Source organism: Oncorhynchus clarkii, chromosome 8 (assembly GCF_045791955.1).
Source record: "Oncorhynchus clarkii lewisi isolate Uvic-CL-2024 chromosome 8, UVic_Ocla_1.0, whole genome shotgun sequence".
Classification (NCBI taxonomy): Eukaryota; Metazoa; Chordata; class Actinopteri; order Salmoniformes; family Salmonidae; genus Oncorhynchus; species Oncorhynchus clarkii.
The window spans coordinates 29,430,035-29,449,470 of record NC_092154.1 but is presented as its reverse complement, the minus strand read 5'-3'; the positions used below and the strand labels follow the sequence as shown (position 1 = coordinate 29,449,470).

The window sequence follows — 19,436 nt, the reverse complement described above, 5'->3', positions numbered from 1 at the left end:
CACCAGTCTTTATGCTCCATCTTCGCCCCAAGGAGCCATCCAGTCAGCAGATATGTTCACTGTTACTGTCCCATAGCCTCCGGCCACTCAGTCTCACTTCCAGGGCCCCTAATTCTATTTGGATGGGGTACTTTGATGTTCCAGGCCCTTTGCATCCTTGCATTTACTTTACACAGCGCAAGAGAGAGGAATGAGGCTAGGTTTGATTTTTTTTTAAATAGCTCACTTCAGTGGCTTTAGGTACCTTTCTGGGATGAGTAATGAATTCAGACTTCAGAGAGATGATGAAATGGCGAGGGGGAGATAATATTACTAGTATTAATATATTAAAATATATTATTATCTTTCTCTCCTGTTTAAATTATTTCAGGAGGAGCTAAGGGTAAAAATAAACCAAATGACATGACACAGTTTGGTCCATAAAACTAAGATGGTCTAGTTAAAGCCCACCATGAAGATTTATATACAGTTGAAGTCGGAAGTTTACATACACTTAGGTTGTAGTCATTAAAACTTGTTTTTCAACCACTCCATTTCTTGTTAACAGACTATAGTTTTGGCAAGTCGATCTACTTTGTGCATGACACAAGTAATATTTCCAACAATTGTTTACGAACAGATTCACTGTATCACAATTCCAGTGGGTTAAAAGTTTACATACACTAAGTTGACTGTGCCTATAAACAGCTTGGAAAATTCCAGAAAATTATGACATGGCTTGAGTCAATTGGACTATTCATGAAAATCGCAAATTAAATGAAATAAATATATTAGCTCTCAAGCTTAGCCTTTTGGTAACAACACTGTCATCTCAGATTTTCAAAATATGCTTTGGAACCATAGCTAAACAAGCATTTGTGTAAGAGTATTGATAGCTAGCATACCATTAAGCCTAGCATTCAGCATGCAACATTTTCACAAAAACAAGAAAAGCATTCAAATAAAATAATTTACCTTTGAAGAACTTCAGATGTTTTCAATGAGGAGACTCTCAGTTAGATAGCAAATGTTCAGTTTTTCCAAAAATATTATTTGTGTAGGACAAATCGCTCCGTTTTGTTCATCACATTTGGGTAAGAAAAAACCTGAAAATTAAGTCATTACAACGCGAACTTTTTTCCAAATTAACTCCATAATATCGACAGAAACATGGCAAACGTTGTTTAGAATCAATCCTCAAGGTGTTTTTCACATATCTATCGATGATAAATAATTCGTGGCAGTTGACTTTCTCCTCTGAAGAAAATGGAACGCGCATGGACCTGGAGATTACGCAATAATTTTGACGGAGGACACCTGGCGGACACCTGGTAAATGTAGTCTCTTATGATCAATCTTCCAATGATATGCCTACAAATACGTCACAATGCTGCAGACACCTTGGGGAAACGACAGAAAGTGCAGGCTCATTCCTGGCGCATTCACAGCCATATAAGGAGACATTGGAACACAGGGCATTCAAAATCTGGACCATTTCCTGTATGAAATTTCATCTTGGTTTCGCCTGTAGCATTAGTTCTGGGGCACTCACAGATAATATCTTTGCAGTTTTGGAAACGTCAGAGTTTTTTCTTTCCAAAGCTGTCAATTACATGCATAGTCGAGCATCTTTTCGTGACAAAATATCTTGTTTAAAACGGGAACGTTTTTTATCCAAAAATTAAAAGAGCGCCCCCTATCTCGAAGAAGTTAACACAGTGTCCAAGGAGGGGCCAGAAGTATACAGAATGGTGTCGTCTGCGTAGAGGTGGATCAGAGAATCACCAGTAGCAAGAGCAACATCATTGATGTATACAGAAAAGAGAGTCGGCCTGAGAATTGAACCCTGTGGCACACCCATGGAGACTGTCAGAGGTCCCGACAACAGGCCCTCCGATTTGACACACTGAACTCTATCGGAGAAGTAGTTGGTAAACCAGGCAGGCAATCATTTGAGAAACCAAGGCTGTCGAGTCTGCCAATAAGAATGTTGTGATTGACAGAGTCGAAAACTTTGGCCAGGTCGATGAATACGGCTGCACAGTAATGTCTCTTATCGATGGTGGTTATGATGTCGTTTAGAACCTTGAGCGTGGCTGAGGTGCACCCATGACCAGCTCTGAAACCAGATAGCATAGCCGAGAAGGTATGGTGGGATTCGAAATGGTCAGTTATCTGTTTGTTAACTTGGCTTTCGAAGACCGTAGAAAGACAGGGTAGGGTAGATATAGGTCTGTAGCAGTTTGGGTCTAGAGTGTCACACCCTTTGAAGAGGGGGATGACCGCGGCAACTTTCCAATCTTTGGGAATCTCAGACGATACGAAAGAGAGGTTGAACAGGCTAGTAATAGGGGTTGCAACAATTTCGGCAGATCATTTTAGAAAGAGAGGGTCCAGATTGTCTAGCCCGGCTGATTTGTAGGGGTCCAGATTTTGCAGCTCTTTCAGAACATCAGCTATCTGGTATGGGGTAAAGGAGAAATGGTGGGGGCTTCTGCGGGTTGCTGTGGAGGGTGCCGGGCAGTTGACCGGGGTAGGGGTAGCCATGTGGAAAGCATGGCCAGCCGTAGAGAAATGCTTATTGAAATTCTCAATTATAGTGGATTTATCGGTGGTGACAGTGTTTTCTAGCCTCAGAGCAGTGGGCAGCTGGGAGATGGTGCTCTTATTCTCCATGGACTTTACAGTGTCCCAGAACTTTTTTGAGTTAGTACTACAGGATGCAAATTTCTGTTTGAAAAAGCTTGCCTTAGCTTTTCTATCTGCCTGTGTATATTTGTTCCTGACTTCCCTGAAAAGTTGCAAATCACGGGGGCTATTCGATGCTAATGCAGAACGCCACAGGATGTTTTTGTGCTGGTCAAGGGCAGACAGGTCTGGAGTGAACCAAGGACTATATCTATTCCTAGTTCTATATTTTTTGAGAGGGGCATGATATTTTAAGAAGGCACTTTTAAAGAATAGCCAGGCATCATCTACTGACGGGATGAGGTCAATGTCATTCCAGGATACCCCGGCCAGGTCAATTAGAAAGGCCTGCTCTCAAAAGTGTTTCAGGGAGCGTTTGACAGTGATGAGGGGTGGTCGTTTGGTCGCAGACCCATTACGGATGCAGGCAATGAGGCAGTGATCGCTGAGATCTTGATTGAAAACAGCAGAGGTGTATTTGGAGAGCAAATTGGTTAGGGAGACATCTATGAGGGTGATTTGGGGTTGTACCTGGTAGGTTCATTGATAATTTATGTGAGATTGAGGGCATCAAGCTTAGTTTGTAGGATGGCCGGGGTGTTAAGCATGTCCCAGTTTAGGTCACCTAGTAGCACGAGCTCAGAAGATAGATGGGGGGCAATCAATTCACATATGGTATCGAGGGCACAGCTGGGGGCAGAGGGAGGTCTATAGCAAGCGGCAACTGTGAGAGACTTGTATCTGGAAAGGTGAATTTTTAGAAGTAAAAGCTCAAATTGTTTGGGTTCAGACTTAGATAGTAATACAGAACTCTGCAGGCTCCCTTTGGCAGTTCTAACTTGGCTGAAAACGTTACAGTTAGCAATGGAGATTTCAGTGTTTTTGGTGGTTTTCCTAAGCCAGGATTCAGACACGGCTAAGACATCTGGGTTGGCAGAGTGTGCTAAAGCAGTGAGTAAAACAAACTTAGGGAGTACGCTTCTAATGTTAACATGCATGAAACCAAGGCTTTTACATTTACAGAAGTCAACAAATGAGAGCACCTGGGGGGTGGGAGTGGAGCTAGGCACTGCAGGACCTGGATTAACCTCCAAATCACCAGAGGAACAGAGGAGAAGTAGGATAAGGGTACGGCTAAAGACTATACGAACTGGCCGTCTAGAACGTTCAGATCAGAGACTAAAAGGAGCAGGTTTCTGGGCACGATAGCATAGATTCAAGGTATAGTGTACAGAGAAAGGCAAGGTAGGATGTGAGTACATTGGAGGTAAACCTAGGAATTGAGTAATGAAGAGAGAGATATAGTCTCTAGAGATGTTTAAACCAGGTGATGTCATCGCATATGTAGGAGGTGGAACAACATGGTTGGGTAAGGCATATTGAGCAGGACTAGAGCCTCTACAGTGAAATAAGACAGTAATCACTAACCAGGGCAGTAATGGACAAGGCATATTGATATTATAGAGAGGCATGCGTAGCCAGGTGAACATATGGGTCCAGTGAGTGGTTGGGCTGGCTGGGGACACGGCGATTCAGACAGTTAGCAGGCTAACAAGCTAACAGTTAGTAGGCCGGGGCTAAACAAGCTAGCAGCTAGTAGACCGGGGCAAGCTAACAGTTAGCAGGCCGGGATAGCAAGCAAGCAGTTAGCATGGGCTAGCAGTTACAGACCGGCAGGTAAGCTAGTAGTTAGCAGGCCGGAGCCGGCCGCTAGCAGTTAGTAGACCAAGGAAAGCTAGCAGTTAGCAGGCCGGGTTAGCAAGCAGTTAGCAGGGGCTAGCAGTTAGCAGACCGGGCAGGCAAGCTAGCAGTTAGCAGACCGGGCCCGGCAAGCTAGCAGTTAGCAGACCGGGTTAGCAAGCAAGCAGATAGCAGGGGCTAGAAAGCTAGCCTTTGGGAGATGTCACGATGGGGTTAGTCTGTTTTTGCCTCTTCGTGCGGTGACATCAAAAGACCAGTTGCGGAATTAGTAGGGTTCCAAGTAGCTCTAGGTAGCTAGCAGGCCTAGCTGGTTAGCATAATGGGCCTTCGGCGGGCGTCGTGCCTGAGGGGCCTGTTGGAGTCCTCGGGCAGATTATGTCGGTATTCCGGTCGTAGGGGATCTGCGGGGTTCCATGCCCCGTACCGGCTGTAGAAGGGGTCCGGATATTGTAGCCCAGGAGTATACTTCGGTGGTAGCACAGGAGCCCTGGCCGGGCTAGCTTCAAGCTAATTGGTGCTTGCTCTGGGATGGAAACGCTAGCCAGGAGTAGTCATCCGGGATTGCGGTTAGCTAGTTGTGAAGATCCAGATGAAAATATTCAGTTTGCGGTAGGAATCCGGGGATAAAAATAACAGGAACGTTATGCTCTGGTTAGAGTAACGTTGTTCCGAGCTGAAGGTTAGCTGATGACCGCTGGCAATGGTTTGCTGGCAATGGTTTGCTGATAGCTGGTAGTTATCTGGCTAGCTTCAGTTGAGGGATTCCAGATCCGAAGTAAATATAAATACTTTAGGGAAAAAAAGCAGATCCACGCCACATTGGGTGAGGCGGGTTGCAGGAGAGTATTTAAATGTTTAGCAAAATATTTGAATGACAATGACCCCAAGCATACTTCCAAAGTTATGGCAAAATGGCTTAAGGACAACAAAGTCAAGGTATTGGTGTGGCCATCACAAAGCCCTGACCTAAATCCTATAGAACATTTGTGGGTAGAACTGAAAAAGCGTGTGTGAGCAAGGAGGCCTACAAACCTGACTCAGTTACACCAGCTCTGTCAGGAGGAATGGGCCAAAATTCACCCAATTTATTGTGGGAAGCTTGCGGAAGGCTACCCGAAACGTTTGACCCAAGTTAAACAATTTAAAGGCAATGCTACCAAAAACTAATTGAATGTATGTAAACTTCTGACCCACTGGGAATGTGATGAAAGAAATAAAGCTGAAATAAATCATTCTCTCTACTATTATTCTGACATTTCACATTCTTAAAATAAAGTGGTGATCCTAACTGGCCTAAGACAGGGAATTTCTAATTGGATTAAATGTCAGTACTTGTGAAAAACTGAGCTTAAATGTATTTGGCTAAGGTGTATGTAAACTTCCAACTTCGATTGTAATTATATACAGTGCCTTGCGAAAGTATTCGGCCCCCTTGAACTTTGCGACCTTTTGCCACATTTCAGGCTTCAAACATAAAGATATAAAACTGTATTTTTTTGTGAAGAATCAACAACAAGTGGGACACAATCATGTAGTGGAACGACATTTATTGGATATTTCAAACTTTTTTAACAAATAAAAAAAAATTGGGCGTGCAAAATTATTCAGCCCCTTTACTTTCAGTGTAGCAAGCTCTCTCCAGAAGTTCAGTGAGGATCTCTGAATGATCCAATGTTGACCTAAATGACTAATGATGATAAATACAATCCACCTGTGTGTAATCAAGTCTCTGTATAAATGCACCTGCACTGTGATAGTCTCAGAGGTCCGTCAAAAAGCGCAGAGAGCATCATGAAGAACAAGGAACACACCAGGCAGGTCCGAGATACTGTTGTGAAGAAGTTTAAAGCCGGATTTGGATACAAAAAGATTTCCCAAGCTTAAAACATCCCAAGGAGCACTGTGCAAGCGATACTATTGAAATGGAAGGAGTATCAGACCACTGCAAATCTACCAAGACCTGGCCGTCCCTCTAAACTTTCAGCTCATACAAGGAGAAGACTGATCAGAGATGCAGCCAAGAGGCCCATGATCACTCTGGATGAACTGCAGAGATCTACAGCTGAGGTGGGAGACTCTGTCCATAGGACAACAATCAGTCATATATTGCACAAATCTGGCCTTTATGGAAGAGTGGCAAGAAGAAAGCCATTTCTTAAAGATATCCATAAAAAGTGTCGTTTAAAGTTTGCCACAAGCCACCTGGGAGACACACCAAACATGTGGAAGAAGGTGCTCTGGTCAGATGAAACCAAAATTGAACTTTTTGGCAACAATGCAAAACGTTATGTTTGGCGTAAAAGCAACACAGCTGAACACACCATCTCCACTGTCAAACATGGTGGTGGCAGCATCATGGTTTGGGCCTGCTTTTCTTCAGCAGGGACAGGGAAGATGGTTAAAATTGATGGGAAGATGGATGGAGCCAAATACAGGACCATTCTGGAAGAAAACCTGATGGAGTCTGCAAAAGACCTGAGACTGGGACGGAGATTTGTCTTCCAACAAGACAATGATCCAAAACATAAAGCAAAATCTACAATGGAATGGTTAAAAAATAAACATATCCAGGTGTTAGAATGGCCAAGTCAAAGTCCAGACCTGAATCCAATCGAGAATCTGTGGAAAGAACTGAAAACTGCTGTTCACAAATGCTCTCCATCCAACCTCACTGAGCTCGAGCTGTTTTGCAAGGACGAATGGGAAAAAATTTCAGTCTCTCGATGTGCAAAACTGATAGAGACATACCCCAAGCGACTTACAGCTGTAATCGCAGCAAAAGGTGGCGCTACAAAGTATTAACTTAAGGGGGCTGAATAATTTTGCACGCCCAATTTTTTTTTATTTGTTAAAAAAGTTTGAAATATCCAATAAATGTCGTTCCACTTCATGATTGTGTCCCACTTGTTGTTGATTCTTCACAAAAAAATACAGTTTTATATCTTTATGTTTGAAGCCTGAAATGTGGCAAAAGGTCGCAAAGTTCAAGGGGGCCGAATACTTTCGCAAGGCACTGTATGCCATTTAGTAGACACTTTATCCAAAGAGACTAACAGTTTTAATGTATGGGTGGTGCTGGGAATTGAACCTACTTTCCTGGTGTTGTCAGAGCCATGGTCTACCAACTGAGTTACAGAGGACCACACTGAGCTACAGAAGAGACATACGTATGTTTTTATAGTCATGTATTTTGTTTCCTTGAATAACACGTCATCCCCAAATTCTACTACTACCTTCATGTGTTTTTATGAGTATATAACTCCCATTGACGCCCGTCCACTATGAGAGCAAACTAAGTGAGATACAGTGCCTTCGGAAAGTATTCAGACACCTTGACTGTTTCCACATTTTGTTATCTTACAGCTTATTATAAAATGTTTTAAAAATAAAAAATAATAATCCTCAGCAATCTACATACAATACCCCACAATGATGTGAGAAAACAAGTTTTTGAAATGTTTGCAAATCTATTCAAAATATAAAACAGAAATACCGTATTTATATTAGTATTCAGACCCTTTAATATGAGACTCGAAATTTAGCTCAGGTGCATCCATCCACTGTTTCCATTGATCATCCTTTGAGATGTTTCTACAACTTGATTGGAGTCCACCTGTGGTAAATTCAATTGATTAGACATGATTTGGAAAGGAACACACCTGTCTATATAAGGTCCCACAGTTGACAGTGCATGTCAGAGCAAAAACCAAGCCATGAGGAGGAAGGATTGTCCGTAGAGCTCCAATACAGTATTGTGTCGAGACACAGATCTGGCGAAGGGTACCAAAACATTGCTGCAGCATTGAAGGTCCCCAAGAACACAGTGGCCTCCATCATTCTTAAATGGAAGAAGTTTGGAACCACCAAGACTCTTCCTAGAGCTGCCCGCCCGGGCAAACAGAGCAATCGGGGGAGAAGGGCCTTGGTCAGGGAGGTGACCAAGAACCCAATGGTCACTCTGACCGTGCTCTAGAGTAGCTTGAAAATAGCTGTGCAACAATGCTCCCCATCAAACTTGAGAGAGCTTGAGAGAATCTGCAGAGAAGAATGGGAGAAACTTCCCAAATATAGGTGTGCCAAGCTTGTAGCGTCATGCCCAAGAAGACTCGAGGCTGTAATCGCTGCTAAATGTGCTTCAACAAAGTACTGAGTAAAGGGTCTGAATACTTAACTAAATGTGATATTTCAGTTTTTTATTTTGAGTAAATAAGCAAAATTTACGAAAACCTGTTTTTGCTTTGTCATTATGGGGTATTGTGTGTAGATTGATGAGGAGAAAAAAATCTGTATAATCAGTTTTAGAATAAGGCTGTAACCTACCAAAATGTCAAGAGGTCAGAATACTTTCCGAAGGCACTGTACATAAAACTGTCAGCTGATTTCACTTCTAGTAATGGATACCAAAATACAGCTGTAAGTCTTAGCTGCACACTACATTATTCACTGATGGAACGGCCTGTCGTGGCCCACGGAGACCCATAGCTTATCTGGGTAGAGGCAGCGAGCCCCTGCCAACTGTGCAAACCCTCAGAGGATAGTGAAGGAGCTGTGATGGGAGAAAATGTCAGGAGGAAAGGTGATAGATGGTGTTGTGACAGGTCCTCGTTTCTCTCACACGCTTTTTGTCAAGTCGTGGACTTAAGAGTGAGTCGGCAGGTCAACAGCTCTGTGATTTACAGCCTCATTCGGGCAATCGATTCCGACCAAGGTGAGAGCAGAAGGGGCTCAGACAGCCCAGCAGCCACTGAAAGCCAACTCCCCTCTCTACTTCTTCTCAGAGAGTAAAAGCAAAACATTTCTGTGGAGAGTAGCACTGCCAAAGGCACGTGTAATCTTATCAACCGTGGAACGATTATGCTGAAGCAGAGTCCACTCCGGCTCCTATGACAGCACCCCAAAGTAATAAATAACATAAATTGAACCGTAGGTCTCTAACAATTGGTTTCCCAGTTAACTGCACTTCAGAATTACACACGACGTCTGGCTGCTCCTTTTAAGATGAGTTTGATAGATAACTGCCTTGCTTTGTCCTCAGACTAAATTAAGCTCTCTTCTAGTCTTCCCAGTTTGCACCGGACAAGTTTTAATTACATTTCATTCCGAGAAGAAAGAGAAAATGAAAGACTTGGCAATAGTCTTGCATGGGTGGTCAAACCAATTGTATGAGTGTAGGTGATAACATAAAGTAATTTCTCCTCAGCATTCCAGCTTAGTGTGCATCAACATGGTGCTTCTTTCTTTCTTTCATTTTCTGTCTTCCACATCAGGACAAGCTTGAGTCGAAGAGAAAAACGCTCTTCAAAGACAAAATAATGCGCAAATGTTGGTTTGGCGAGACAATTTATGACAGAAAAGGTGTGTTATTTTTTTATAATGCAGTTCAGTAGCACCTAAAATGGCACTCTTTTCCTCCAGCAGCCTACTTTTCACAGAGCAGCAAATCAGATTGCCATTTAAGGCCTGAGCTGCCCATACTTCCATTACAGACATGGCCAGCTGTAAGGAGAGGCAACCCGTAGCCGAGGTGGACACAGAGTGGGAGTATTGATTACATTGACATTTTAGTCATTTAGCAAACGCTCTTATCCAAAGCAACTTACAGTTGTGAATAAATGCATTTTCATACTTTTTCATACTGGTCGCCCGTGGGTATCAAACCCACAACCCTGGTATTACAAGCACCATGCTCTACCGTACCAACTGATCCACACAGTGCATTTGGAAACTATTCAGACCCCTTGGCTTTTTCCACATTTTGTTACTTTCCAGCCATATTCTATAATGGATTCAATTGTTTATTTTCCTCATCTAACTACACACAATACCCCATAATGACAATGCAAAAACAGGTTTTTAAATTGTTTTACAAATTTATTCAAAATAAACTGAAATTTAATTTTTACGTAAGTATTCAGACCCTTCACTCAGTACTTTGTTGAAGCACTTTTGGCAGCGATCACAGCCTCGAGTTTTCTTGGGTATGACGCGTTGTCCTGTTTGAAGGTGAACCTTCAGCCCAGTCTGAGGTCTTAAGCACTCTGGAGCAGGTTTTCATCAAGGACCTTTCTGTACTTTGGTCTGTTCATCTTTCCCTTGATCCTGACTAGTCTCCCAGTCCCTGCCACTGAAAAACACCCCCACAGCATGATGCTGCCACCACCATGCTTCACCATAGGGATGGTGCCAGGTTTTCTTCAGACGTGACGCTTGGCATTCGGGCCAAAGAGTTTAATTTTGGTTTAATGAGACCAGATAATCTTGTTTCTCATGATCTGAGAGTCCTTTAGGTACCCTTCCCCAGATCTGTGCCTCGACACAATCCTGTCTCTGAGCTCTACAAACAATTCCTTCGACATCATGGCCAAGTTTTTGCTCTGACATGCACTGTCAACTGTGGGACCTTATATAGACAGGTGTGTGCCTTTCCAAATCACGTCCAATCGAACAGGTGGACTCCAATCAAGTTGTAGAAACATCTCAAGGATGATCAATGAAAACAGGATGCACCTGAGCTCAATTTCGAGTCTCATAGCAAAGGGTCTGAATACTTATGTAAATAAGTTATTTCTGTTTTTGAAAAACCTGTTGTTTTTACTTTGTCATTATGGGGTATTGTGTGTAGATTAAAAAATAAATACAAATTATCCATTTTAGAATAAGGCTGTAACATAACAACATTTGGAAAAAGGAAGTTGTCTGAACACTTTCCAAACAAACTCTATATATCATATATTGATCAAAACAAAAGGCAGTCTGCAGAGCTTGATAGCGCCAGTCAGACCTGTCCAATTTCAGTTTCCTGTAACAAGTCTTAAAAAACAGGCGTGCTCAGCCAGGTGTAGGCAGGTAGTACATCTGGACAACACTACTCTATTGAAACTTCTCCTGTAATGTAGTCACGGAAGATAACGAGTCAGCTCACAGTAATATCCACAGTAGTGTCCAGTGAAAGAGAGGTCAGACTGAAGGTTGTCATGTGAAAATACCTCCTAATGTTATTATAACGTAAGACAAACCACTTCTCCATAGTGTACTAAAAGACATCTTGGTCGACCAGACCTCATTTACAGCTAATGATGTCACTGGGGAGCAATTGAGACGGTGAAAAATATTTAATCGCCTTAAATCCACTTCTCTCTCTCACCTCATCATTTTGGCATTATCAGTGTCATTAAAATGATTTATTTACTGTCTGTAAACATGGTTGACGGTTATGGTCTCAGGACAGTCATCACAGGAGTTACGGCAATGATTTCATTTGGACTTCTCTCTCATAAAACAGACCTGAGGAGACATTTAAAAGGTCTGTCCGACAGCTTTATAGCTATAAGGATGGCGCCAATGCCGTGGCACGCATATACTTAATTGGTGCCATACAGTTCTCCCCATCGTCATCTGTATCAGCTAGAGCCACCATCTGCGCCATCATCGGTTTCGGAGAAAACCTAACTCGTACCTTCCAAGGGATGTCAAGGGACATTTTAAGGAGAGAGAGGGAGATAAAGTATCAACATTGACAAGCAGGAGAGAGAGAGAGAGGTGAAGGAAGGAATGAGAGGAAAAGAGACGCCGATCGTAATTGAGCCATGGCCTAATGGTCTCTACTCAATTGAATGAACTGTCAGTCAAATCTACCTTAAAGGTGCAATATGCAGAAATCGCTCTGCCATTTCCTGGTTGCTAAAATTTTCGCCTAATTTCAGTTTATGTGACAAAACAAGCAGTCATTGTGTAGAGAATCATTGTACCTTCTAAACTACTGTGAACTATATTTTCCATAACCAAAAATATATTTTCAGCTGTTTGAATCTGGTGTACAAAACCGTAAATGAATGATGCAAAACAAAACTTATAAACGGGAAGCTTATAAATAGCGAACATAGAACAGATCTACCGCTTCTTGAACTGACAAATTCTATGTGAATGACAAATTCTATGTGAATGACAAATTCTATGTGAATTTGGTAAGCTTGCCCAAAAAGTTAGATATTGCAGTTTAAATGTACAATCACATTATGCCACTCTTTCAGCTGGGTCAGCACCCCAGACAGAGAGAGGGAATGTGGAAGGAAGAGCTTGAGAAAAAAGGCCCTCGATGCAGACCCAAGCTTGTCTTGGGTTCCTGGCAGCGTTTGAGCAGCGCCAAGCTTTTAATCTCCCCCGGAGTCCCCCCATGCCTCCCCTAATGAAATGGCATTGACTCGGCCTCTTGCCTATCACTAATGGCAGGCCCTCATTCGCCTTGATGAAGGTCAGCAGCTTCCCCTTTATTCTTCCACCGGGGGGAGGGTCCAAGCAAAGCAAAGCAGGTTGTCTAGTGTCTTTGACGTTTTACATTTGAAGAGAGCAGAAACCAACAACAACAAAAATAACTTTCTCACTTAGACCAGCCTTGGCAAGTTTGGGAATAGTGCTAAATGATTTGTCTAAGCTTGGGGCTATAGTCTCGACAACTCTGTCCAGCAGAGCAGCAGGTGCAAGTGAATTTCTCATGGAGCCGTTGTAAATCCATCCCTTAATGATCGCAGAAACAACCAATTCCCAAGATGTTTTTCTTTTAGGTGTGTGTGTAGGCAGCTTTCACTGCTCGGTCCGTAGAACAAGGCCAATGCATTTATATAATATGTCTTCCTGAGAGGATTTACCGCCACTGCTATCTAATGGAGAGACCTCGTCTGGGATAATCACATTGAAGGGCGCCTCTGACTAATTCAAATAAAAGGGGGAACAGGTTGCAGCCCTGCCCGGTGCAGTAAAACTTCAGCTGTCTACATTAGCTCGCTGCCGCTGTGCCTTGGCAGCAATATGTGTGGGGGGAGGTCTCCTTCTTATGATAAATCTCTCTGGCTAACTAAATCCATGAATATTCCATTCGAGAGCGAGCAGGAAATGCCTGGTACTTTTATCGTTAGCCGATATCGTAACTTATGGACCACTTGTTTTTCTCGTGTATTCCTTTTGAGCACTGATCTAACATAACGTTACGTCATGGATGCCATTGGCTAATGGCGGTGAGTGACCCTTCACCTCAACTTACTACTAGAGTGGGATAAGGCTCATTGTTTAAAAAAATGGTGTGGTGTATATGGAGGTTTTTAAAGGATAAGATTGGTGTAAACATTGGCTGAAGGGAATATCCACCGTTTCTAAATAGACAGTGTGCAAGTGTATACTTTGGGCTGGCAAGTGTATACTTTAATTAGCTCATGGCTGCAGGCCTGCAGCTGTGGCAGCTCCAGGAGATTATCTGTGGCATACGAGGACGTTGGGGAACATGCGCCACCTTAGAGTGATGAAAAGCCACAGCGCCTCTCCTGGCAACAGCTTATACTACACTGATGAGACACTAGGAGCCCTATAGACTAACACTAACAGATATAGTATGGACACTTTCAATTCAAATGCTGGGCCACTCATTCTGAAAGTATACATTGATGTAACAAATTGTGAATACTATCAGAATGGTTTGTTAATACCACCATCAATATGAATGATGAACTTCTCTGAGTGTGAGAGTCTCATCAAGGGTACTCGTTGGCTACACCCTGTCCTGGACTCACTTGTTTTTTACAAGTTAGATGTGCCTACAAGTGGAGCAAGCCAGTATGTGAAGTGTGTGTATGAGTTGTAGGGCCATATCATGTAGTAACCACACTGTAATGCCAGACAATTTGTGATGTGATGGTCGCACAGTTTGACATGTGTAAGAACAAAATATTGTTTATCTGTGTTTTATTGTAGGGTTTTAAACACACCAAAGTGTAACAGATATCCCACAAAGACAAGAACACGGGTCTCGGACCAGTGTAGCAGATGTGATTGTACTTCGTACTACTCTTGCGTTGTGTTTTTAAATAAAAAACTGCTCCGCATGCGATACCAGTTGATTGGTGTTTATTCTGACGGTAGAAGGAACCACATGAAATGTGCCGGACAACAGTACTTTGATGGCTGTAGATTCGTGATTCGTCACTTACATGTCAATATCAGACTCTGTATTTTGTAATCAAACATCAAAACAATGACAAAAATAGTATAAAATAAATGTAAGTACCTGACGATAGACACAAGGAAGCACATTAGATGTGCAGGACAACAGTATGGCTGTAGATTCCTCTGTTAGCATGGAAATAACTGTGAATTAGCATGGAGCTAATGCGGCCAGTACAATTAGAACATGCTAGCTAACTCGCTCTTACAGCAGTAACATACCATTAGAGCAGGCTAACTCGCAGTAACATACAAAAGGACATCCCAGGAAGCCGCCAGTATCTATCTATCTATCTATCTATCTATCTATCTATCTATCTATCTATCTATCTATCTATCTATCTATCTGGAAATGTACATGGTGAACTCATACCCATTGTAAATACATAAATAGAATGCACTATTTCAGAACATGACCTATCACTTGCATGTCATGACTTGAACCAACCAATATAAATACATAAATATTGAATGAATATTTCTGCACTGTCAAGTGGAAACATAACCAACCTTGTTACAAAAGCATACACTTGTCCAGGAAGGAAATTCAACGGATAGGCCTAGTGCTAGTTAGTATTTACAGAAGTTAAATAAAGGTTGCCTAGTTAAATAAAAATAAATAAAACAGTTCTGTCTTGCATGAACTTTGGGGTGGTGCATTCTCCTCTCCCCTTCTTAGCAATTCCACTACACTTGCATTACCAGGCATTAACAATACACATAAATAAACCTCAGTCGACAGTCAACATGCCTTGTTGTTAGTAATGGGAGAGTGCGGAGGGGATTCTTTTTCTTCTTCTCTGCTCTTATCAAGTTATGCATTTACAGAACTATACAATACATGGTAATGCACACAGGACTTTCATCATTAATTGAATCCAGAATAATTGTTATTCAAATTAATTGTGCCTGCTCCTAGGATGCACCAAATATACATTGACATGATCTTGACACACTATATGCATCGAAATAAATATTACAAACAAGAGCAAATGTAAGGAGCATGCACATCTCACACTAACTGCAGAAAACCAAGATAACCCTATATAGAGACATGAGAAATGTCTCTCTCTCTCTCTCTCTCTCTCTCTCTCTCTCTCTCTCTCTCACTCTCTCTCACACACACACACACACACACACAGATCTCTCTCACTCCCCCAACGCGGTCTTACAGTATATTCTTCATTTAACATATCTATCTGTTTCGCTCAAATCGCTGAATGTGTGTGTGTGTGTTTGCTGACTGAAATTACGCTGTGACTTACCCAAGCAATTGTTGATGCCCATCATTACAGGCGGAGTTGATATTGATACTCGCGCACCGTCGCTCTTCTCTACACAGTTATTTTTAACATGTTCAGTGACACTTTGCAGAGAGTGAATGTGCATTGATTTGATGATAATGCATTAGAGCCGTTATAGGCAGAATTGTTGCTTTTTCACCACCGAATTTTGCGCGGGACCAATGTTGCACGTATTTTTCCTAATGCGCTTTAACCCAAGTGTAGCCTATGTGTACAGGCAATGTTCACTCTCAGGCTTCTGAAGATGCCTCTGCAATTTTTGCCTCAATAAACCAAGACATATTACCAACAGCCGCGTAGTTCATTCAGTACACATGTACACGGAATTATAAATTATAGGGATAGGCGGTGTGCGCTTATTCTCAGCATGTCTAACTTTCGTGGCTCATCCCTGGCCGTCATTCGAGTTAAATGCAAGGGCAGGGATGACTCCCAAACTGCGACTACCACCTAAAACATCACGGCCCGCTGATTTTATATTGGAGAACTTTGGACTTTTCAGCTGTGGATACCAACCAAAAAGCGCTGCACATTTGCGCGGTGATTCCAACTTTCTAGAAAGGCCTAATTAAATTAAGTAGGTTTGTGGATGCAGGACGGATGGTTGTTCAAGCTCTCTCATGCCACCAACAATTGTGGAAACAGGACAAGAATGTGGCAGAATCACTTTTTGGAAACGTCCAACAGAGATTTCGTTGTCGAGTCGACACTGGATTAAGTTCTTGAAAATAGACGAGTGTTATGCGTCTCATGCTTGTTTCCTTTACACGAGGGCTGTGAGAGCGAAGGAGGAATGCTTGTCCGAGAGATATTGCCGCTCATTTTAGGTTTTTCGCATTTTGTTTTTGGTCACTGCTTTCTAACGTCGTTTTTACTTTTTTTCCAGGTGGGTTAATTACGTTTTCTATTGTAGCACACCATACTAGTTTACGCACCATTCTTATACCACTAAGCGTTGTCTATGTGATGTTGGAAAGGGGGTTTGTGTAATGGGAATAATGATGGTAAATTGCCAAGTTATCGGTTCATGCACCATGAAATGAGTGGGTACATTGTACTGACAAGATACTCTGCATCAGTGGTTAAAGTATAGTCGCTTTACAGTTGACTGCCACTTATCATGGTACCAATTTTGGAGTTGATAATCTGGAAGTAATTAATGTCAGTTGATTGATGATGCAACTCCACTGTCTCACTGAGTAAATTGGAAATGTGTATGCATAACATGTGTAAATTAGGGTGCATGCATTCTTGAGTTAGTGCCTGTGTTTGGTGTTTGTGAGAAAGGGAGTGGGTGGGTGAGAGAGGGTATAGGCACTGTAGAGAGGGGTTGCCGGACCTGACAAAATATGCATATGTATACTTGACCAAGTTGGCCATTGAGCCATGTGTTAATTATTATTTAATTGCCCCTCTCTCTCGCTTGCTCTCTCTCTCTCTCTCTCTCTCTCTCTCTCTCTCTCTCTCTCTCTCTCTCTCTCTCTCTCTCTCTCTCTCTCTCTCTCTCTCTCTCTCTCTCTCTCTCTCTCTCTCAGACACACATACACACTATACCATTGTCACAAGTTCTCTGTTATCATGCTATGTAGGATGTGTAACAGAGGTGGTTCCTGAACACAGGAGGTTGGTGGCACCTTAATTGGGGAGGATAGGCTCGTGGTAATGACTGAAGAAAACTAGGCAGGATGGTATCAAACACATGGTTTCTATGTGTTTGATGCCATGCGATTCACATTATTATGAGCTGTCTTCCCCTCAGCAGCATCCTGTGTTCCTAAACTATGTGACAGGTAACATTCTTTGAGACCTGTTAGCCTCTGCGCTAATGCCTAGGCACAAACTCAGCATGCTAATAAAGGATAATTTACGAGGACAATCCAAGTTTGATACTCAGTGGAATGGTCACGTTGGTAGAATACCTAGCCCCTGTGCACAGTTATGACAAGCACAATGCGGGGGAAGGGGTGCGGGCGATTGTATTTGTATTTGGATCAGTGGCGAGAGAGCTAATGCGTTTAGACGCCGAATTCAACTGGGCGCGTGGCTAATGCTAGGCGCTCACTCAGAGGCGTGGGTGCAGGAGGGAGCTTCAGCTTGAAGTGTCCCAGGCAAAGAGCTTTGCTACCCACCATGCACTAGATCTCTACTCCAGAGCCCCTGAGCTCTCCAGCGCTCCGCTCTCCTCTCCCGTCAACGGGGCTGCCCACCAGGCTCACTGCTGGGGGAGGCAGTGTCAGGGTTGACCTCCGGGGGGTGGGGAAGGGAGGGAGTGGGGGTGGGCATTCTCCTAGACGAGCCCTTATCCTTTTTCTTCTCTCCTACCCTTCTTGTAAGTGGGTGGGAATCTCTTCTCCTGATCATTAGTGTGTGAAGAGCGAGAGTGTGTGTATGTGTTCCTGCGTGCATGCATGTGTGTGAACTGTGATGGAGTGTATGTTGTGCATACATGCATGTGTGTGTGGGACTAAGTATGTGGGTGGTTGCCGGGCATATCTGTGTGCAGATGTGTGTGTGTGAGGGATTGAGAATGTGTGCATGAGTGTGTAACAGAGAGTGTGAGAGGCCTTGGGGTTCAGGTGGGAGTCTCATCTGTGGTGGAAAGCTGGCCACATGGCTGCCTTGCACTGAGGATGGGATCTCCTACAGTGGGCCCTATGGATACTAATGAAACGCCATCAGAGTCTGACTTAGGGTCTTTTCACATAGTGCCGTCTGTCTCAGATACTGGATGGAGCCTTTGGTATCTTATACTATCATGACGACGCAAACCATACTGTTCTGTTTCTTTTCAAATGGTGCAGTTCCAGCAACTATGGTTATAATAGAATGTAAAAGTATAGAGAATGCTATTGAGCAGGTGCTTTTATACAATGCCTGTGCATACATTTTTGGTTGATGTACGACAGTGACGTGCGGTGTGGTCGGTGGCAGGATAGGCACGGGCTATTATCAAAGCCAGATTTACTCACAAATAAACCCTGGTGAAGCCCAAGTTCACCATACAACAGAAAGCTCCACCAGAGTGACATGGGCTAATAACTGAAATATAAAAAATGTAAGTCACCAAATGTAAATACCAACGTAGCCACAGATTGTGGAATATTCCATATCTTCCAACAAAATGACACACTGCTCAACTCAGCTCAGCCATAGACCGATGTAGCATCCACAGTTACAACCAACCATATTATTACACCCACACACATAATAAAAGGTTATAATGAAATGTCCATATCAACAATTGAAATGACCGAAAAATACAGTTTAAAATAAAAAATAGAAATTCTAAGCAAAATGAAATTCTAGCTTGATAAATCAAATGTATCAAAGGGATGTTGTCTTTTCTAATGTTAATTCAACAGTAGTCTAACCCACAAATTGTTAAGGAAAATGCATTTAGCCTACTGTACCTTAAGTCCATTTGTCTGTCCTTCAGGGTGAACCTCTGTGATAGCGTTGAGGAAGTCACAGCAGAACCCCATGTCCATTATTTTATTCTGCATGCACACTGAAGGCCCATGGTCGTGTGGGAGATGCATCCCCAAGGTCTCCTTTGGTTTCATTGTCGCACTGACATAAAAAGTCACAGACACACAAACAGTAGCTGGTAGCACAGTTCTCCAGAGCAGCTCACACTATACAATAATTTGGACTTCGATACCGATACCAGGTTTAGTAGCACGATAATCGATACCATCACGATACCTGATACCTAAATGATATGAAAATGATACCACGGCAAAAAAAGAAGGCATAATAGCCAAAGTCACAGAA

At 42.7% G+C, this 19,436-nt stretch overlaps 1 protein-coding gene across 1 annotated transcript in view; it reads left to right on the top strand.

Moving 5' to 3' along the window:
• Positions 1–15,646: 15,646 nt before the first annotated feature.
• LOC139415243 (proline rich membrane anchor 1) overlaps positions 15,647–19,436 on the top strand; it is a 65,051-nt gene continuing 61,261 nt past the window's right edge. Inside the window, exon 1 of the mRNA XM_071163192.1 lies at positions 15,647–16,548. Within this exon, the coding sequence (XP_071019293.1) occupies positions 16,456–16,548 (93 nt within the window). The 5' untranslated portion in view covers positions 15,647–16,455. The remainder of the gene's footprint in view (positions 16,549–19,436) is intronic.